This window comes from Castanea sativa, chromosome 12, assembly GCF_040712315.1.
Source record: "Castanea sativa cultivar Marrone di Chiusa Pesio chromosome 12, ASM4071231v1".
NCBI classification, from domain to species: domain Eukaryota; kingdom Viridiplantae; phylum Streptophyta; class Magnoliopsida; order Fagales; family Fagaceae; genus Castanea; species Castanea sativa.
The window spans coordinates 35,256,308-35,279,120 of NC_134024.1; the positions used below are offsets into that span (position 1 = coordinate 35,256,308).

The 22,813-nt window shown below is 35.9% G+C and overlaps 3 protein-coding genes across 10 annotated transcripts; 2 read left to right on the forward strand and 1 right to left on the reverse strand.

Moving 5' to 3' along the window:
• Positions 1-431: 431 nt before the first annotated feature.
• On the reverse strand, positions 432-3,356 carry LOC142620585 (uncharacterized). The gene is made up of 3 exons (XM_075793941.1): positions 2,924-3,356; positions 1,183-2,005; positions 432-1,065 (listed from the first exon to the last, which is right to left on the reverse strand). Exons 1-3 carry the CDS (start codon positions 3,354-3,356, stop codon positions 432-434), a joined length of 1,890 nt encoding a protein of 629 aa, XP_075650056.1.
• Positions 3,357-9,206: 5,850 nt separating this feature from the next.
• LOC142619950 (mitochondrial ATP-independent inner membrane protease subunit 2-like) lies at positions 9,207-16,210 on the forward strand. 8 transcript variants are annotated; one of them, XM_075793351.1, is made up of 6 exons: positions 9,208-9,364; positions 10,033-10,205; positions 12,971-13,154; positions 15,299-15,408; positions 15,500-15,615; positions 15,749-16,210. In XM_075793351.1, exons 1-5 carry the CDS (start codon positions 9,293-9,295, stop codon positions 15,579-15,581), a joined length of 621 nt encoding a protein of 206 aa, XP_075649466.1. In that variant the 5' UTR covers positions 9,208-9,292; the 3' UTR covers positions 15,582-15,615; positions 15,749-16,210. The 8 variants fall into 8 exon arrangements, with proteins under 8 accessions (XP_075649464.1, XP_075649469.1, XP_075649466.1 ...); XM_075793350.1 differs by having other exon boundaries at positions 15,500-15,611; XM_075793352.1 differs by having other exon boundaries at positions 15,500-15,611; positions 15,789-16,210.
• Positions 16,211-18,189: 1,979 nt separating this feature from the next.
• On the forward strand, positions 18,190-21,603 carry LOC142618445 (rho-N domain-containing protein 1, chloroplastic). Its single transcript, XM_075791385.1, has 2 exons — positions 18,190-18,570; positions 20,227-21,603. Exons 1-2 carry the CDS (start codon positions 18,531-18,533, stop codon positions 21,324-21,326), a joined length of 1,140 nt encoding a protein of 379 aa, XP_075647500.1. The 5' UTR covers positions 18,190-18,530; the 3' UTR covers positions 21,327-21,603.
• Positions 21,604-22,813: the final 1,210 nt, after the last annotated feature.

Consider the following 22,813-nt stretch of genomic DNA (forward strand, 5'->3'; position numbering starts at 1 on the left):
GAACCAGGCGTGACCAAGGTTCTGTTTAACATTTAGAAACTTAGGTAGACATTAATTTACCCAAGGTATATGGTCCAAGGAACCAGGCGTAACCAAGGTTCTGTTTAACACCTAGAAACTTTCACACCAAGTAGTTAGGAATTGAGCTACGACTACAATAATACGGAAATAAACTAGTATTGAATAAAGAGAACATCATATTAATAATAATAACGACGCAAATCATTTACATTCCAAGGACATGGAACCACATTCTTGTCCAAATTTTCCAAATAATAAGTCCCAATCCGTGCCAGTGACGTTATGCAGTATATGCCTTCCCAATTAGGGCCTAAATCTCCCTAGGATGGGTTCCCAACCATTCCCACGACCTTTCTTAGGACTAAGTCCCACAGGGCCAGTGGCCTTAGCCTTACTCCCATATCATATCCCTACTTGAACCTTTGCTGGTAATGAGCCATCTTCACAATGGCTACCTCTCTCATTTCCTCGACCACATCCAAGCTGTCTAAGAGCAAATAGTTATTTTTGTCAATGCTGAACTGATTAGTTCTTATGGTTGGGAACCCTAATTTTAAAGGATTTACTGCTTTTTTCCCATAGGTCATTGAAAAAGAAGTCTCTCCAGTTAATCTTCGGGGCATGGTACGATAAGTCCACAGCATGTGGGGTAACTTATCCACCCACTTTCCCTTTGCATCGTCCAAAATTTTCTCTAATCCAGACAGTATGACATTATTAGTAGTCTCAGCCTGACCGTTCCCTTGAGGATAAGCAGGAGTAGAATACTTGTTTCTGATCCTCAACTCCCCACAATATTTTCGGAAAGCTTTACTATCAAACTGAAGACCATTGTCTGAAATCAATGTGTGTGGAACTCCAAATCTGGTGATGATATTCCTCAATATAAACCTCTTAGCATCCACATCCCAGATGTTAGCTAATGTCTCAGCTTCTACCCATTTGGTAAAATAGTCTGTCCTAACGAGGAGCCACCTTCCGTTTCCTATAGCTCGGGGAAATGGTCTCACTATATCCAAGCCCCACTGAGCAAAAGGCCGAGGGCTAGATAGAGGATTCAGGGCTCCCCCAAGTTGATGAATATTCGAAGCCTATCTCTGTCACTGGTCACATTTCCTCGCATATTCCTAAGAAGTTTTCTGCATGCTCGACCACCAATACCCTTGAGTGAGGGCTCTATGGGCCAACGATCTCCCACTAGTGTGACTTCCACAAATTCCCTCATGTAGCTCTTCTAACAAGGGTTTCATCGCCTCCAGATGTACACACAGCAGATATGGTCCTGAATAGGATCGTTTGTACAACTTCTGCCCCTCGGATAACCAGTAGCGTGGGGCTTTCCTTCGTATCTTCTCTGCCTCACCCTTATCCTCAGTTAACAGTTCTTGTTTCAAGAAAATAACTAAGGGGTCTATCCAACTTAGCCCGACTTGAATATTGTGCACACCCACTAATGGCTTTTTCACAAGACTAGAACTGGCCATATCTTCAACAATAACGACCCGGGGCAAATTTGACCCCAGAGACATTGCCAGTATGACCAAAGAATCTATATGAGAGTTCTGTCCCCTCAGGATTTGCTTTAACGTGAAGCTCTCGAAATGAACCTGAGCTTGTCTAACTTTAGTAAGATATCCTTGCATTCGTTCATCGCGAGCTTCAAACTCCCCATTGACTTGTCCCACCACTAACCTTGAATATAACTCTACAACTTCTCCTCTCAACTGATCAACCATTGCCATTCCAGCCAACAGAGCTTTATACTCAGCTTCGTTATTTGTAGCCACAAAACCCAAATGCAGTGATTTCTCCATCACTAGCTTCTCGGGCATTATCAGCATAATTCCTACTCCTAACCCTTTTCGGTTAGCTGCTCCATCAGTGTACACCTCCCAAGTGGCTATGCCCGAGGCTGAGACCATCATTACACCAGCCTTCCCATTCTCTTCCTCGGCCACACTCTCTGTAAAATCTGCAACAGAATCTGCCAAAACTTACCCTTTTATAGTAGTACAAGGCATATATCTGCTATCATAGGCACCCAGCATAGTTCCCCATTTAGCGATCCTACCCGTGTAATCTGATCTTCGCAGGAGTGTTGCAATGGAAGTTAAGTGAGCACCATCACAGTGTGGGCTTGAAAATAATGAGGAAGCTTCCTTGTAGTGTGTACAATGGTCAACACTACCTTCTCAAGGGGTAGACAACGTGTCTCAACTACCTGCAGGGACTTACTATCATAGTAAACAGGTCTTTGCACTCCACTCTCGTTCCGAACTAGAACTAGACTAACAACATAATCTGTGACTGCCAAGTACGCATATAGTACTTCCTCTTTCTCAGGTCTAGAGAGGATTGGGGGCGTGACAAATATTGCTTGAGCTCCTCAAAGGCTGACCCCAAAAGAACACTTAGACGCATTTAAGCGCAACTCATGTTCCCTCAACACTAAGAACAACTCCCCCAAATCTGCTAAATGCTCTACAACTTGCTTGCTCTTTATCACCATATCATCAATGTATGCCTTCACGCTCCTTTCCATATGTGACTCAAACATCCGTGTCACCATTCTTTGATATGTGGATCCACCATTTTTAAGACCAAAAGGCATCACAAGATAATGGTAATTTCTAGTGGGAGCGTGGAAAGTAGTTTTTTCCTGATTGGATATTGCTAAAGGTATCTGATGATACCCTTGGAAGACATTTAAGAAACTCATCTGAGGATGTCCAATTGTTGCATCCATCAATTGATCAATCCAAAGAGTAGAGAAAGGGTCCTTTGGACAAATTTTATTCAAATCTGTGAAGTCCACGCACACACGCCACTTCTCGTTTTTCTTCTTAATCGCCACGGTATTAGCCAATCACTTGGGGTAGAGGATTTCCTTGATTGCCCCTACTCATGGCATCGTTCCCCATGCTCTGGTGAGGTGACCCTTGCCCATGCTTGTACTTGCCCTTTTCTAGCTTATCCTGACGAGAGGAGGCTGAGAAGGACTCATTGGATGGAGTTCTTGACCTGTGGCGATACGAGTGGTCCCTAATTCCCCTTGATCCATCACTTGATGGGGGTGATGGACTCCTTCTGTCACGCTCCCTTCGCCGTAGTTTCCTACGCAGGTGATCTATCTCACGCTGCAACTTTCGCGTCTCATGGTCGTGTGAGAACTGGCTCCCCGACCTTGAATGACTCCGCTCAGTGCGCTTCGTATGGTATGACTCTACCACAACACTTGGTGTGTGGTTCCTGCCTCTCCTCTGTTCTAGGCTAACAAATGGGTTCTCCCTTTGTGAAGCAACAGATTCATCTCTAAACTGCTCCAGGGTGGCCATGACTTATCAGACAAAGCTTCAAACTTCCCATAGACAGTGCCAATTGTAAGAGCACGGAATCTGGCGGCCCAAGCCCACTTAGAATAGTGAGATTGGAATTCCTAAACTTGGTCCAAATCAATAGATATTTGTATAGAGAATGAGATGAACAAGTTTAGGCTTCATCCTAGGACAAAGATAGAGGAAGAAAAGACAAGGGGCCTAAGGTTTGAATATATGAATGGATCTTTACAAGTTTACCCGAGGACAATGTTCTTGTTTGTTGCAAATACTGTTCACTCTCTCTCAGCTACTATTCTATCTGTGATCTCTCTTTTTTAATTCTCTCTCTGGATCCCCTTCTATTTGAGAGTCTCTTTCCTTTATATACTTCATGGCCACTTTCATCCTAGCCCTCCATCTTTAATTTTCTCAAACCTCCTTAGGACACTTGTCTTATTAGACTTATGGTGAAGGTGGTGGAAGGAGCTGCTGAGTTGTGGATCCACTGTTTAGGTCACTTTCTCATTAATGCAGTTGATAAAACTATTGTCAACCATTTAATACGGAGGAACATATGAGACTTTTACAAGAAACTTCCTACAAAGATCCCATTTAACCCCTGAAGCACTCATTTGCACCCATTACATCCCCCACGGGTGCTCTGTCACTTCCCATTCTATCCTCGGACCACCTCACTCCTGGGGCTGTGGATGCTCCTTCCAAAGAAACAATTGAAGGCTACAACTGTGCTTCCCATCTTCGGTCCTTAGGCCCCCACAGTATGTGTGTGTGTGTGTGTGTGTTTTTTTTTTTTTAAGAAGTGATGAAAAGAATAGTATTTTATTTAAGGAGATAGAAAAGGAAAGAAAGAAAAAGAAGAAGAAGAGAGAATGACAAAGTGGTGGGCCTATGGGAGAAAGAGAAAGAAAAAAAAAAGAGTTTGGCCTTGTTAATAAGCTCTAAGATTTTCAACATATTTACAAAAATATCATTCAACAACTTTACTTGAAAATTAAAAAATGGTATGAATGAGTTTTCAAAATACATGTTTTAACAGCCTAAATTAAGAATGGTAACTCAAACACTCTTGATAAAAAACTCCTGTCGAACACACTTTTCTTTTTGGGGCCTGTAGTTTTTAGTGTTTAAACATTGAAAACTATTGTTTGAGCCTGCATACCAAGCAGGCATCCTTCTAGTATCAACAAAGAACTTAGACCCGTTACCCAAGCACATGGGTTACTCATTCATCATATTTTATTGAGTAATGCTATGTCTAAATCTTTAGGTCCACTGTTTTTGTGTCTTTTTTCATCAATTTTCCATTGTTGACAAAATTAAGCAGATTAAATATATGGATTCATAATAGGACAAGGCTCAAGAAAGAGAAGAAAAGTTCATGGTTGACACCTTCATATAATACCCTTTGTACCAGTCTAACAATTCGAATAGAGTGATGAGAGGTTTGTCCAGATTAATTTGGACACACAATGTTGCAAAACCACCTCTAGTCTCTGAAGCTGTAAATAAGTCTATGCGGAGCACATGCCCGATCACACTCCCTATCTCTTTTAGAACTGATGCTTCATAAAATTCTATTGGCAGTTCAGGGAGTCTAACCCACACTGCAACAGATGATAACTTGGCTTTAGAGGCTTTGAAATACGGAACCCATGGCATGATGGCAAGGTAATGCCCCCCAATGAACCACGGACCCCCTCTAAGCACAAAATCATAGTCCTCATTATTATTGAATTTGATTAAGAAGAAATTTCACCCCAAATTTACACCGTCCATCTTCACCTTTGGTTTCCATAACGCATTGATTTTGAAAGTGAGATAGTTAAAACTCACTGATCTACCAAACACTTTCACTATCAATGCCTTGGACCATGGCACCCTGATGTGAGCTTTAGTTTCTTTAGAGAGTTGCACTTCAGCCATACCCTCCAGCAGAAGCTCCAATTCGGTGTCTGGCTCATATTCTTCCTCCCAATTTTTATCAAATCTGAAAGCTTGTTCATAAGCTCCAGGGATGTCTCCCACGAGACTATCTTTATAGCTCACAATTTTCCTTTGCTGCGAGAAGCTACTAGCTCCTTTGCTTTCTTTAAATTTCTTAACACTGCGATGTAGCTTGTCTTTTTCTTCACTGCTATGCTGGGATGGCATAGAGAGTTTGACTTCCATGGCGTTTTCTCGTTGGGATGGCGTTTTCTACTTTTTGACGCTTTCAAAACAGAATCAAGACTCTAGATGTGTGTGGGCTAGGGACAAGATTTACTCAGCTCCATACATTGTTTCTATATGCGGATTAACCAAGGTTCCTCCAAAACTTCCATTCTTGTCAAATGGAATAGGCCACCAGCTAGTTGGTATAAACTAAATATCGATGGTGTGTCAATTGGAAATCCTGGTAAGGCAGGTGGTGGAGGAGTGATCAGGGACTGTCATGGAGATTGGGCGAAGGGGTACTCAAGATCTATTGGAAATACCATGAGTGTGTTGGCTGAGTGGTGGGCATTGCGTGATGGTTTAATTTTAGCTATTCAATTGGGCATAAACCAGCTTGAGGTGGAACTTGATGCCAAGGTGATTGTGGAGTTGCTCAATGGTGCTAAATGTCCTAACTGCACTTACACTCCTCTGCTGAATGATTGCAAGTCCCTCACAGGCAAGTTGGTGCAGGTCCGGGTGAAGCATACATATAGAGAGGCAAATCAATGGGCAGATTTTTTGGCCAAAAGGGGTTCCTCCATGATGGAAAATTTTGTAGTTTTTGATTCTCCCCCTTCTACTGATCTGATTGTGTTATTAGAATCAGATAAAAATGGGTTGTACTATTATAGGCGTGTTGCCAATACTCTGGCCTCTGTGTAATTCTTTTGCTGGTTGTTAATATATCCATCCTTCTAACCAGTAAAAAAAAAAAATTCATGGTTCAAACTACAGCCCAAACTGCTAAAAAATATGGAAAGTTGCATTTGCCTCGTATGTTTCCTGCCTCTCAAGGACACTTTTTAAGTTCCATGGGCAGAGTCAGCGGTGCAAAAGTTCCAACTTCCCTCGTAACTTCCATGGGCTTTAAAATTTTCTACCACTTATTCCATAACATTTGTATGTACCGTGTTTGTTAAATTTGTGTTTAAATGCTCAACCTCTCCTCTTATATACAAGAAATAGAGTACATAACTGAAGGTAAAAACAAAGTATCCACAGCAGATTAGATGTCCTGTTGTGTAGAGTTCTACCCGAATTTTCTTGGGGACTTCAAATAGTCATTTTGGTGAGAAAAAGCTTATAAAGTCTCTTATTAGCTGTTGGTTAACCAAATACAAAACAAAAATGTTATAACCACAATATTTTCATAACAATTTCATAACAAGTTCTAAGTGGTAATCTTCTAAAAAAAAGTAATAATAATCTAAGTGACAAGATATTATTGACTATTACTTGTAGGCAAAAACATAATTTTAGTTGTGAATCTAGATTATAATCAATAACAACTTGATACCTAAAATTTACTACAAAATTATTATGAAAATATTTTGCCCAAACAGTGAATCTAAATTTATGCAAAGAGATATCACAAAACAAGGAATCAATCAGTTTGTCCTTTCCTTAAATGGTAGCGAGATACTTGATTTTTTTTTAGAGAGTTTTAACCTATGACGTCTGTTCCTAATGATAATTTTTTATTATCAGACTAAGACACTTATCAGTTTTTGTTATAAGCGGAGATTAAATCTCATACCTCTTATTCAATTATCAAATATTTTACTTATTAAATTAAATAGAACCCACAAACGAAATATGAGGCACTTGATGTACATGGGTTGTTTGTTCAGTGTATATTTGACAAAAATTAAAAAGCCAGCTTATTTTTACTATTATTCATTGGCCCCACTACACTTTTTGTACTATTCATGAATCCTGCTGAATTATTTCTGCTAACTTTTACTTTTTATCAATAGTACTTCTAGCAAAAAAATTTTAATTTTAACAAAATAAGCGGATCCTAAATAGACTGAAGTGACACGTATTTGTAATAAATGTTACTAATAAAAGTGCTGGTTTTAAAGTCAGACACGTGGAGCTAATGAAGGCCTTTGGCCACGCGTACATAAGCCTATATTCGGAAAAAACTGAACTTTCACGTTGGTTTATTATACTTGCTTCTTCTCTCTCTCTCTTTTTGGCTGAATGATAAATTATACTGCTTTGGTGTTATATTAATCAAAATTCAACATTATGGATCAAATATGGGTACCAAAAATCTAGTTCTATTACGTAATATATCACTTACATTAAGATATATTCTCCTATGAGTTGAGTACCGACCCAAAAGAATTTTATGTAATTTTTTTTTTGAAAATAACTTTATTAGCATATAATTCAGAGTAAATTATAACTTATCCACATTTAATTTGACCAAAATTTAAGTTGCTTAAATTTAATTTGAAACTTAACATTTTGCCTATATAAAGTCTTTCTTTTTAAGGCTTTCATAACCCATATATCCACTTGTTGTTAAAATAACAATTTTTATACTAAAACAATACATAAATTGAATCAAACACTCACCTTAAACAAAATCTTTCACGAGAGCTCACTCCTTCGATATAAATTCTACTTGCTTTGGTATTATATTAATCATATTTCGACATTATTGTTACCAAAAGAAATCTAATTCTATTACTGTTGTTACTTACATTGGATATATTCTCCTATGAGTGTGTTCGGGCCCAAAAGAATTTTATTTAATTTATTCATTTAAAAAAAAATATTTTATTAGCATATTATTTAAAAAGAAAAAACGTTTACTGTGGTTCACTTATAAAATTTACTGAACATACATAAAATGGAAAAAAAAATTTGTAGAATATTTAGTTTGTGGTTACGTAAGGTGGTTTTAAATCGTATCTTTTCAAAGCGTAATTTTTTAAACATTTTGTCAAGTAATTTTATTTATTTCAAGCAGGGTCATTTAAAAAAAAATTTGAAAAGTTGAAAAATAAGATATACCGAAAGGTAAAACACTCACATAGTGAGTGTATAATAAAAGATTTACACAGTTTTATCTAAAGATCCATATAAGTAGTGTTTAAATATGTAAATTTACAAGTTTGTTATAATAATCGTATAATTTATACTAATTATTTTTGAAAAAAAAAATAACCGTGTAATTGACACTATTTTCATATACGTTAGTTTTATTTGTTCTTTTTTCTTTTTTTTTCCCGTATTCCAAAGATGAAGGAAAAAAATGGATTATGGTTGTTATGTGTGAAGAAAGTGAAACATTAAAAAATAATATTTTAATGAAATGTAGTTTAAAATAGATAAATTGATGTGAGGTGTTTTAAAAAGTAAGAAAGTAAAATAGAAAAAGTAGATTCTTATACTAACATAAATAGAAAATTTTGCATGAATTTATGCGAATGTTAGGCAATAACTGTAGTTAACAAAATGATTAATATCGCTCATATTTAAATTTGAATGACTAATAGTACTTACAAGATAAAATTAAAGAACCGATTGTACTTACAAGATAAATTTCACATACCAATAACACAATTTGGCCTTAAATTTTGTTTAGCGAATTGTATGTCACGCAAGAGAGTTAAAAAAAAAAAAAAAATCATTGATGAAAGGCATTTTCTTTCCTTCTTAAGCCAAACAAATTTGAGACTATTTTATCATTAATATAAAAAATAAATAAAAAAACTTATGGATAAGAATAGGACTAAATTAAGAAAGAGTAAAATATATGCTGAAATTATAAAAATAGTGGAAATGGGTGTGATCGAAAAAAAAAAAAAATCCGAGAAATTTAAAGGGTTTTAGAAATCCCCTCAAAGCTGAAACCAGTACCGATACAACTACTTAAGAAAATATAGTATTATAAACTAAAACCACAACAACATTAAACACAACTGAAAGGTCTCTCTGCGATGGTTTCCCTATCAACTTGGTTCCGATACATAGCTCACAAGCTCGAGTACTCCGTCTCTCTTAGCTGGAAGGTCCTTCACTTCTCACACACACTCTCTGCCCATTTATCATTTTTATGTTATGTAATACTCATGGGTTTTGTTGATTTTTTCTGTATTTCATATCCTAGATTGTTGTCCTCTCCTTGTAATTGACATTTTTTTTCCCTGTTGATTTTGCATCTGGGTTTTTTTGATCATGGGGTTTTGGTCTAAATGGCAAATGGGTTTTCTGGGATATGCTTGAATAATCAATTTTTAAGCTTTTTTTCTTTATGTGCCAGCTTTCTTAGGTTGTTAAAATGTTTATATAAAAGAAGTGTTAGTCTAATAAATCTAAGATGAAAAATAGAAGGGGATGGCTCTTAGGATTTTTAGCTTATAGATGAAATAGTTGCCTTAGGAGTTTAGGGGATGCACAAAAAAGACGAATTGTGTGTTTGAGGTGTACTTCTTAGGAGATCTAAGGCTCAAGTCTGAAAGTGTGGCATCTTCTTTTTGTTTGAGGCTTGCCTCATTGTGTAATCCTGAAAAGCATAAGCTTTTTAGGATTATTGTAGGGGAATAGTTGTTTCAACTGAATAGAGGTTATACATGATTAAGTAATGCTTAATTTTCTTTTTGGATATACTGCACTTGTTTTACCTTCTTTTTTTTTTTTTCTACTGCAAAATTATGATCACATCTGCAATGTGGTACAGAGCTATAAAAGAGGTCAAATTACTGACAGAGAAATGGGTGACGCTGTTTGGAAGAATCTATTTCAGGGAAAGTTGACATACTTGCACTGGAATAAGGGAGAGGAAATGGCCCCTACTATAGGTCATCAAGGGGGAACTCTTCTGGTCCGGAAATTACCAGCTGCAGATCCCACGTAATTTACTCTTCTTTTACTCAAGTGATCTCTTTTTTCTGTTCCTTTTGCAGCTTAAATTTCCTAGCTCTGGCGTTGACATATTTGGACCATTCTGGTGATCAAGTATATATATTTTTCTTCTGAATATACTTTACAAAATTTAAATTCTGTGTCATGACTTATAATATTATCCTAAGTTTAATGAGTTTTTGATCCCATAGATGACCTTCATAGTAGGCATTTCATATGTTTGCCATTTGTGGGGGTTTAAAATGTGGATTTGTGAATGTGATTTCATAATGTCTGAATGTAAATGGTTCATAACGTAGTAAATGACAAGTATTAAGTTTCTTTTTTCTTTGTCCTATATTGACTGTCAATTCATAAAGTTAAAGCAATTAAGTTTTCCAATTTCTCTAGTTACCCTTCAAATAAATTTAAAATCATAAAATAAAGCAACTGAAATCTAGTTGGCTCTAATTCGTGAGAGAAATTTATCTTGTATATAATAGTTTTGATTGGAACAATTATAGTGGGATTTTGTTTGGGGTGGAATTAGGAAGGAGAAAAAGGTACACTTGGTGGATTGGCAAACAGCATGCATGTCGATAGGTAAAAGAGGATTGGATATTTGTAAGTTAACTGCATTTAATCAGGTGTTATAGGGGAGGTGGTGATGGAGATTCACTAAGGAGAATGAACATTCTTGGAAAAGGAGTTTAGAAGGCCATTCGAGTGAGTGGAATTCTTGTGCAGATTGATTGGGTTTTGGGTTGGAGATGGCAGAAAAATCAGATTTTGGCATGATGCTTGGTATGCAGACTCTAACCTGGCATCTTTATTTCCGGAATTATATCAGATTGTTTCACATAAAAATGCTAATGTAAATGAGTATGTGGAGGTGATAGATGGCAGAGTTCATTGGAATGTAACTCTTGTCAGGTCTGCTTAGGATTGGATACTAGTGTCATTTTATACTCTTTTGAGATGCTATAGTCTACTTGGATTAATGTGAATTCAGAGCATCAGGTGGTTAGGAAATTAAATAAAGATGTGTGTTTTAGCTTTCATTTGTACTATGAAGCATTAAGAGGGAGTGTTGTTTCAGATTTCCATTGCCAGGAAATTTGGAGGGCAAAGGCTCCCCTGAGGGTGGCTTTCTTCATATAGATGGCTTCATTGGGAATGATTCTTACAATAGACAACCTCGTGAGAAGTGGCATGCTTGTAGTAAATCGATTTGTAATGTGAAAACATGATGGGGAAGCATGTTAATCATTTGCTTTTGCATTGTACAATAGTGAAGGAGTTATGGAATTTATTTTTTGTTATTTTTGGTGTAAAGTGGGTGATGCCTAAAGCAGTGAGAGGGGTTCTTTGTTGCTGGTGCCGAACTAGGGTCTAGAATATAGCTCCATTGTGTTTGATGTGGCAGATATGGAGAAGAGGATTAGAAAGACATTTGAAAGGCTATATTTGAATACTAAGAGGTTGATATCTCAATTTCTTGGGACCCTTTCTATTGGATACCCTTGGATGGGTGTAGACCATTGAATATGTGTGATTTTAGATTCTTTGTACCCTTAGTTGTTGGAATATTTAGGGGTATACGATTGGTATATTCCATTTTATCCCTATTGTTCTTTTTTGTAATCTTTAATTTCAATACAATTGAGTACTTATCAAAAAATTTATTGTAAAACACTATTACATAGATGGCGTGGTCAACATTATTAGAGCCTCCTCAAATATTTTGCTCTCCAAACTTGACACACAATTTGGGTTGGGGTATGTTGTTTTTTGATTCTAGCTCTTTCATTTTGTTTTGTGTCCTGCAAATGATAAGTTGACAATGGAGGTGCTCATTGTTTGTGCTTCCCTCTGTGGGAGGATAGTCAATGTGGAGATGGTATATGTATTCCTAATTGTAAACCACATTGAACTAGATCATATATTTCTGGGGACTTGTTAGCTGTCGCCCGTAAGTATGAGTGAAAGGAGACCTACTTCTCTTTTGCAAGCAGTTTTTTGGAAAATTCAAGAGATACAATTCTGGAATTCTTTTAAAAGTTTTAGTAAAATATATGGGGAAAGAGACAGAAATTTCATCATAGTTATAGGGAGAGTTAGGAATTGAATAAGTGTGTGAAACCTTACCTTTTTTAGGATGATACTTTTTGGATTTATCTCGTTAAGAGAACCTTTGTTTGTCACTCAGAAGATTCATACTGAGAAACAGTTGGCACACCCACTATTTTGTTGAATTAGCTTGTAGATGAAACCCCAGCATGTAAGACTTATAACGAACTTCAGAAAGTCAATTGGCTTCTCAATCTGAAATGGAGAAGAGTTTTCCTAATAGAGATCTAACCCAGGTTCAGACGCCCTTTTTCAGATTGCTTGAGAAAGTATGATTATGTTGTAATGACTCTATTTAGCAAATGCTATGTGTTTTACAGATTAATGTGGATTTGGTTAAGTTCGTAACTTTTCATATGTTGGTAAGAAAGTTGGATTCTTGTTGTTGAGTCCAATAGTTTTCGTGATGAATCTTCCTTGTTGTACATGATATGATTTTTATTAACAAATATGCTTGTAAGCATGACCTAGGAAACATAAAATGTAGAAGCCAAGAAATAATAGCTTTCATTTCGGTTCCATAATGCTGCCATCCTTTGTTCATATGCTTTAGTAATGTTTTGATATCACATTTGTTGTGTAGTATCTTGATATCTCTTGTTTGACTCACAACTTGATTTACAGAATGCATGTTTCTTTGACAGGCGTGTTTTTGTTGGAGATGTGGTGGTGGTGAAGGACCCCCAGAAATCAGATGACTATCTAGTCAGGAGATTGGCTGCTATTGAAGGGTACGAAATGATCTCTAAGGATGAAAAAGAGGAGCCTTTTATTCTTGACAAGGATGAGTGCTGGGTCTTGGCTGACAATGAGAACTTAAAGCCCAAGGTAATATAACTTTCTTATCCAATAATCATTCAGCCAAATTGTTTGGTTTGTCTAATAGATTACCCCACTTCTTTCTACATAGTATGCATTTTGGAAAAGCAAATCAGCTGAGAGAAATTACTGTGCTCCCAAGCGATAAGTAAAGTATTAATAGATATTTCCACAAATCCAATTTCAGTGTTTCTTCTTTTGAATTAGCAATGAACTCTAGCTCAATAGCACCTCAAGGGTTCAAGTGATAGCCCAATGGTAATGGCATCCTTTTGTGGTGCCCCATGTCTATGGTTTTAAACCCCCCCCTCCCCCTTACTTACTATCTTACTATCTTCAAAATGAAAAAGAAAATTGCACCTTCTCCCATGTGGAGGGTGAAATTGTGTATAACTTACCAATAAAAAATAAGTTGAGTATATTACACCAACCTCTCCCTTGAGATTTCACAACACGACACTCCCTCCAATCTATTGAGGAAATGACAGTCAAACCCTAAAACCAATATTTGACCTAACTTTGTTAAATAGGCATTCCATTTTTCTTTTTGGATTAACCTATCATTTGTTAAATATAACATTCCATTTTTACTTAAATACACTTTTCCTATAAAAAAAATATAACATTCCTATTTTACCCTTAAGTTATTGATGAAATCACTATTTGACACTTTTTTTTTTTTGGTGCATCCCACAATGAATTCACTACTTTACCCCTATAAAGATACCAAAATCCCATATTTCCCTTAAGTTATCAGTAAAATCCCTAGATTGTCCTTTTCAAATTTTCTTTTTCCTCATCCACTCTCTCCTCCCAGATGCCATTTCCATCTTTTCCTTCCTTCAATTGAAGAATGACCACATGTTGCAGCTTAGAGGTTTGATTCAAATATGTAGACCAATTACGAGAAGGCTCTTTCTCAAGCATGTTTTGATTGAGTTCTTGGGCCACTGGCTGAGGCTAAGACCATGGTGGTCCTTGCTTCCGGCATTTGCTTCTTGGGAGCAACGGCCATGAACTTGGTGTTTGTGTTGGTGGTTTGTTTTGGGATTGAAATTTGAAGGAAGGCCTGCACGGATAGAGGGAAATTTTGGTTGGGAGAGAAAAATCAGGGAAAGATTCAATTGTAATTGCAAGAAAAAATTTCTCTTTTAAAGGGAAACAAAAAATAAAATATCTCGAGTGGTCGGAGGTTTTGAAGAGTCAAGGACTCATTGGCCATGATATGAGGTGATTCCCAATGCATAATCCATTACCTTTCTCTAATTGAAGCCTGTTTTCACAAGTCTTCCATAACTAATTTCCAAGTCAACTACTGTGTTAATTAGAGAAACTATATATCATATAGTGAATACAGAAGTAAAAGATGTTTTGAATTGAGTAATAGATTTTTGGTTATGATCATTGTCTTTGCTTATGATCAAGAATGTTGGGATGGATTTTGTCTTGCTGTTGTCTTTGCTCTCACACCTCATTCTGGTTCATTTTGCCGGAGAAGAAAATAAATCCCCTTTCTATCTCTTTTGTTAACGACATTAGAGAAGAGAACATGGACCCAAATTTATTTATATTCAGTTGCTCAATTTCTTGGCTAGCAAACAGGGAATAAAAATGAAAGAAAGAAATAATGATAAATAAAAGATAGTAAATTTCAGTTACCCCAAATTTTAATAAATGTAGGAATCTTTTTACTTATTAAAAAAAATGTAGGAATCTTTTAATATATGCTCTATTCTGTTAGAGTTCGTAAGAACGTTAGAGGGCAAGGACTAATCTGTTACGTTTATGACCTGTACTTAATAAAATACAAAAATTATAGTATATTTACTTTGTTGTATTCTTCTGGTCTCAATACAACAAGATTTTTTTGTAAATGACAGCACCCTCTAGTTTTAGGAGTTCCCACTTCTGGATCCAGTCCAGCGTTACCCATCTAGCATCATGCTAAACTTGTAAACGCAGTTATTCCTTTTTCTTTAATTTCTTCATTTTTTTTTTTAATAATTCTTTTCCTGTGTGAGAATTGTGTGCCATAGAGTGGTGAGGATAAATTATTATATAAAGCATATGTTGATGATTGATTCTTGAAATACCTTGGCATGAATGGATAATTTGTTTCTTTCCTTTTTGTCTTCTCTTTTATCCTCTAATAGCAGGAAGCCAAGGACAGTCGAACATTTGGTCCAGTTCCCATGACAGATATTGTTGGTAGAGTAATATATTGCCTGCGAACAGCTGTGGATCATGGCCCTGTGCAGAACAGGTGAGCTACACCTCAAGTTCATTTTACTTTACCCATTTTTTTCTTATGGTGGAAAATGTTCCGGTGACACAGAAATTTTTGTGTTCCTCAGTCATTTCAGTATGAAAAAGGATTCACCAGTGTTAGAAGTTGAACTTGATGTTGATGAGATGGCAAAAAATCACAAAGCCTAAATGTGCCCACAGAAAGCACTGACTTGGTTTGTATGTATTGCTCTTTCCTCCCCATTTTCCTATTGGATTACTTTTCATCCATTTTGTTTGAACTACAAAGGAAAAATAAAAGAGGGGATTTTAAACGTTCATCGAATTGTGGTGTATTTATGGTTATCCTTGACCAGGTGTGCTAATTGGGTAATCTGGTCTTTCTTCCCTACTCAGCATATGAAGCAGCCTGTACCGAATTTTGAGTTTCAGCTGTATTTAACTTTGCATTGGAACAGTATTCTAGTCTTAAAATCTAGCCAAAAGGGCAAAAAGGAATCAATCTTGTCGCTGTTCTGGATGCTTATATTGGGACACTCTTCGCTTGCATTTAGTTGCCTGTGAGCTTGCTGTTGTCAAGTGTTGGAAGAATAACATCTGATTCCGAAAACTGTTCCTATTTTTCACCCCACCTGCTGGCCATTCTTGGGCATGTTTTAACATGCGCTTTTTATGCTCATAAATTACTGTGATACTCTTCTTGAGAGGTTCAGTTTTTCATTTCTGTTATTGCTCTGCTATAAGATGTAATACCCTAATCACTGCTCTAATGGCTCTTTTGGTCAATCTATTTCAAAAAACATGCTTTAAAATGTTCACCAAATCCTATTTTACTATGTTTTTCCGAACAAACTTTTGACAAAAAAAAAAAAAAAAAAATCACTGTCGATTGAGCCTTGATTAAGTGAACCCTTAAAGCTAGCTGCCTAAGCCATTTCAAGGTCATCTTCTTTGTTTTCCTTCTCTTTTCTTCCCGTGTTATATATAGTACAAACGAAACAAGCCAAAAGTAAAAGGCCAATAACGAATGAATAAAAAAAGGAAAGGCAAAATCATAGCAATAAAAACAAGAACTACTTGCTCGAAGTTCAGACTTCAAACCTTATGTGATATTATTTGCATTGATAAAAAAAATAAGTTAGATTTTGTGTTTGCCATGGTCCTCGTCGTGGTTAGCAACTTAGCACCACTTCCAAAGCAGGATTAGGATTTTTTTGGTATGCCTTTGACTGTCCAATGAATAATTTGGTCTCGAGATGGATGATTTCATTTCGTTTGCTGCTACTATGGGAATCACTCTTGTTTTCTTTTCCAGAGTTGAGGAAATTTCATCATAAAATTCTTTAAAATCTAAATCATTCCTAATTATATGGCCATAACCGTAAATTTTTGTTCTACTTTTTATTATTATTTTTATTAAGTGTAAGTGAGAGAATTCAACCTCTATCTTAAGTTCTTAACTCAATGGAGGGAGTGAATTGAATTATTGGCACATTTATACGCGGCATGAAAATATTCTTCCAAAATCATTAAAAGGAATTTTACATTGTGAAGTCCCAAAAAAAAAAAAAAATTGTCCCAAGTCTATTAGAACTTATGTGTTGTATTACATGCCATAGTTATCTGACAATCTATGTGCAATGTTGATAGTATTCTTGTACGCATAATCAAATGTTATATATTATCTGCAAAGGTAGTTTAGTAGTAGGAGACTTCGTATACAAGCTCAAAACACTATTCAAAGTAGATATTTTTTGGGGTTCAACCAGTCAAAGTAAAATTGTAGGCAAATGTTGCTAGTGGTTCAAATTCAAATTATTCAAATATGATCAAAAGAAAGGGAAAAAAAAGAAGAAGAAAGGATGGGAAGAATACAACTCCAGGACATTCAACTCAAACTTGAAACAAACCAAACACATTGCTGCCTCAAAATAATGAGCGTACCTTTTACTCACTCTTCCTCCCAAACTGAATCAAAGTGAAGCATACTTGGTTGAACTAAGTATGTGTCAATATTTAGTGTCATATATTCTGTTCCTAGTCAGTATCAAGCTTGAATATAGGAAGAGAGTTATGTTAGGTTGAGGGCTAACATAAAATTTAGTCACTTTTATTGTAAATAAATTCATTAATTTGCATTTGATAAATGAGCTCACTAAATCAATCTAAGAGTAATACGTTCCTTAGTGTATACTTTTTGTTATTGATATGAAAAACTGCCCAAATTCTATTTTAAGTTGAAATGAAGTTTTTGTCTTAAATGCTCGAAACACCTCAGTATGACTTTGTATTCGAGCCCATATATATAAGAGATTTTGTGTACCAAGATATGGTAAATATTAATAGGTATAGAATGAAATTTAAAACATTAGATGATATAGTTTTAGTAAATGAAACTAGACGTAAAGTTAATATCAAATTAGAAATTTGGTGAGACGCTTTAAAATTTAAAAGATTTTGGTTAAGTAGGACTAAAATAGAATACATGGAATGTATGTCTATAATTTATAAAAGTAAAGACAAAAATAAAGGGGTTTACGACTTTATTATGGTCAAGACATACCAAAAAACAAAAGTGTTTGATATCTAGGATCAATAATTAACAAAAGATTGAAAGATTTAAAAAAAAAAAAAATGTTACAAACACAATGATTATAACCAAATTTTTTATTACTTTTTTTTTTTTGAAAGTATTTTTTATTAATTCTTGTTCGGACTTCGGTATTGGTCAAAAATTGTGTGCCTCTAATTGCTCTCATAAACATCATTCAAGTTTATGTGTGTGTGTTTCTCAACAAAAAAAAAAATAATAATAATAATTTCTTTGGTTTTTTACTAGGAAAATGTTGCAAGTCCAGCACACAGCCCGAACCCGAAACTTGCCCGACACATTGCCGCTTCAAAAGTCAAAATAACAAGCCCACTAATTTTTGCCCATTATTGCCCCAAACCAAATTACATATTACCCAACGAGTCCCTTATCAATGGCTATATAAAATTTGCAAACAAAAACCTGGTATAAAGTATACTTGAGAGAAAAACCAAACACACTTTCTGACACGCAACCATCAAATGCAAAACCGCCATTGAACTCTCACTCACTCACTCACTCTGTAAGCTCTGTATGCAAAGCAAGCAATGTCTCAAGCAGTCCACCTTGTCTCCAAGAACGTTCCAGGTACTCTCTTATTCTTAGCGCTTTACGCTCTGTTTGGTTCCTCAGAAACTCAGTGGGTGCCCCGTTATCCATTTTTCTCTTTTTCCCATTTCTTCTTTTTCGTAGAAACTGTTTTCCCAGCTACCAAACAGAGCTTTAGGGTTTGTATAGTTGAGCCCAAATGTGCAAAGTTGTACTTCTTTTTTTTTAAAAAGCTTAGCTTCCTTTGATGGTTCTGCTTGTGCACATTGGTCAAGAAGATTTTGTTGCTCATGTTGCTTGCTGTTTCTCACTTTTCCCTTTTGCTTTGTGAGATTTTGAACCTTATTTGCAATTTTTTATCAACTTTTTTCAAATGGGTATTCGTAGTTTGGCTGGTTATTTGAGTGTTACTCTTGCTTTTGTTTCTGTATGTAGTCTGTGTATGTATATGGATGTTTTGTTATTGCCTTTGAAAGAGGTCTTGATTCTACTTATTTCAGGCGATTGTTAATTGTTATTGTTTAGATAATTTATTGGAACATAAATATCCCCGTTTGCGTGTTGTTGTGAATTTTTTTAGTATTGCCTACAATCTGTTCGTTGAAATGCCTTTTTGGGGGGTCTTGAATGTAGGTAACAATGTTATATATATATATATGGACACACACACCATTGGTGATGGTGGGTGATTTTTTGTTTAAGTTTGCATTTTTATTCCTGCTGGTTGGTTAAGCCATAAGTTTCTGCTGGAATTTACTGGTTGGTGAAGTTAAGCTCAAATTTCACTCTGGTTGAGCCAGGAGCTTCTGTAACTTTATGACCGTAGTTCTCAAACATGTATACCACTTGTCTCGCCTGTTGAGCAGAACACTAGTCTCTGTCTCTGAAGTTACTTTTCTGTACTTTTTCTGATTAGTTGAACTTGAGTTTTAAATTTCTAACTAGAAGTCAGCCTTGACACTTTTCTTCATCTTCTTCTCTTTCTCTCTAGATTGAACTGAGTAGTGTTATTATTTTTTGGGTGGACTGAGGGTAAGAAATTGATTTGAGAGCAGTGAATCTCTGCAGGTTTAATAAGTTTATTTGGACTAGATGTTTATGCTTTTGTATGGTACGTGGTACAAGCGGTTGGTTGGTGCTTCAAGCACTAAATATCCTCAGATAGTGTTAGACTTGACACTTATGCTTTTTTATGGTGGCACGAGTGGTTGGTTGGTGCTTTAAGCACTAAATATCCTCAGATAGTGTTAGACATGACTCTTATGCTTTTTTATGGTGGCTCAAGCGGTTGGTTGGTGCTTTAAGCACTCAATATCCTCAAATAGTGTTAGTTTTTTTTTTTAATTGTTTGATCCTCTCACAACATTATTTGTGTTTATGTGCTAGTTAGGCAAATATGATTTTCGTGCTTTTGATATGTGTGTTCATGCTTATTTAAGTTGTCTTCTGAACTCTGTGAGACATGTTATTTAATTACCATGTTTATAAGGAAATGTATAGGAGCGAAAACCAGCATCAACCATTGAAAGAGTGTTTCAACGGTTGTAATTTGAACGTTTTTGTTACATGTGGGGATTCACATCAGATGTCTAAAGGCTGTATGCATGTGTGATGAGCTAAAAACAAGGAAAGCTTCTCAAATTGTTATTTTTGACATTTTTTACTAAATATACATAGATCTTGGCTTTCTTGCAGGTTGTGGAGTGGTAGAAGGTGGATGTCTCCCTTGTTCAGGAGTTTCTGGAAGAGCAACCACTGTATCTCCTTCTTCTCGCATTGACTGTAGGTTCCATTCACAGTTCAAGATTGGATCACTGAAATGTGCTTCAAAGGGAGTAGCTTTTGTCTGCCAAGCAAATTCTGGTGGTCATAGGAGAAACCCAGACTTTTCAAGACAAAACAGGCGCAGTTTCTCCAGAAACAGGAACAGGCAAAATGAAGAGAGAGAAAGCTTTGTTAACCTCGATGAATCTGATATGTTATCTTCAAAGAATGGACCACTACTCTCTCTCTCCAGTACTCCTAAATTTAATGCAACTGCAACACCTGGACCTAGGGAGAAAGAGATTGTTGAGCTATTTAGAAAGGTCCAGGCTCAACTTCGAGAGAGAGCTGCAACCAAAGAAGAAAAGAAGATTGAAGCCTTGCAAGGTCAAGGCAAAGAGAGTGAGACTGTGGATTCGCTCCTGAAGTTATTAAGGAAACACTCAGCCGAGCAAAGCAAGAGAAGTAGTGGGATCAATGACAGCAACAAAGACTTTATTTTGGACCAACCGGCACAGAATGACCCATACAATGAAGGAAAAAGTTCAAGCTTAGATAATTCAAGTAGCAGATTGAAGGATGAGGAACAAGAACGTAATGCCTCTCCCTCAAGTAGGCCTCCATCAAATTTCCAACGCAAGTCTCCTGTTCCTCGCGTGAAATACCAGCCCATTTATTCTGGTGAGGACACTATCAATACCATGCCCCAAGTGAATTCGAGTGAGGAGAATCAGGTTGAGAGTGACCTAAAGACTGAACAAGAGTCAGAGCTGGAGCTTGAACCTGAGCCCGAGCCCGTTGTCACTTTTCCAGATGTTCAGCTTGCAAAGTTGTCAGAGGTTGAGCCTTCAGATACTGATGAACCTTGTAATAATGAGAATGTAGATAAGCAGCTGATAAGTGTACATGTGGATTTGAGTGCATTGAAGCTAACGGAATTGAGGGCACTTGCAAAGACTCGTGGCGTAAAAGGGTATTCGAAGATGAAGAAGAGCGAGCTTGTGGAGTTACTAAGTGGGAGTTTGGTATGATCCATCATGCACGAGAGAAGCAAAAACAAGAAACCTTTTTCTATAAGTGCTTCTTTTTGTTTTGATATTATTATACATTTCTGATCAGTTTGTTTTGCACTTCTTCCCTTTAAATCCTTCTTTGGATTCTGGGGACTTTGATTAGTTGTGAAGCTACCCTTTTTCCATTTCCTAGGTTCTTTATTGATCGGTCATTGGTGTCCATGATGAGATCGTTGTTGACTTGTATCTCCTCGATCGGTTAGTTTTTTGTTGAAAAATGCGTCAGATTCAATTAGCCTGTGTTTCTGCTTTTACGGGTTAGATCATTTTCGTATTGGGAATTCTTTGGATTCTGATCTGCAAGTTTATTTTTATTTTGATATTTGCTGGCAAAGATAATATGTTTTGCTTGTTTTATTCGTGATACTAAATATACTATCACTTAAATCGGGTCTTAGAACCACACCTTAGTTGGGTGAGTTGGTACCTCCCTACGCATAAGTGCTTGGGAGAGCAAGGGGTGAGTTTAAGTTGTCAAGATATAGTTTTACGTAAGTATTTCTAACAATTTTATATATATTAGGTAAATATTTCTAACCATTTCAAAAAAAAAAAAAAACAAGTCTTATCAAATTTGAATTAGCACATTAAAGATATACTCCCTCCGTCCCATTTAGTTTGTCCTGTTTGAAAAGTCAAATTTTTTAAGAGATCATTATTTATTATCTTATCTAACTTTTAAAAATGTATTAGTTTTCAAAACTATCCTTAAATAAATTTATCAAAAAATTGAACTTCTTTTAAAATGGAGTAGTTTTGAAAATTAAATAGGGGTAAAATAGGAACATTAGTAAATTAATGACTTTTATTATTAGAAACAGGACAATATTTTGGGACATCCAAAAATAGATTAGAGAACAAACTAAATGAGACGGAGGGAGTATTACTTTGAGCGTTCCAAAAAGAAAATCGTAGCTACCAAGTCTCAAATAAGAATTAAATTATTTAGAGGAAGTATGTGTAAATATTTCTAACCATTTCAAAAAAAAAAAAAAAAAAAGTCTTATCAAATTTGAATTAGCACGTTAAAGATATATTACTTTGAGCGTTCCAAAAAGAAAATTATAGCTACCAAGTCTCAAATAAGAATTAAATTATTTAGAGGAAGTATGTGTTTGTACTATAAACAAATAAATAAAATTAGGTCCGGTTAATGAGTATCATTAGAGTATTTGTTAATTGACCATTTAAAAAAAAAAATTATACCTCTTTTATGAAAAATATAAAAAAAACTATAAAAAGTTAGTGTGGTGAGCCTTTAAATGTCCTAGGCTAGATTGCTCTTGTTGTACTACGGCCCAATGATTCTGGGGTAAAAGAGTCGGGACTAACTTAATTGAAACTCATTTTAAGCCAGCTTGTGCATAAATTAGAACCCTTGGTAGGAATCTTGATGGAGTCACGTGCCCACAGCAGGAAATATTGTCACCAAAAAAAAAAAAAAA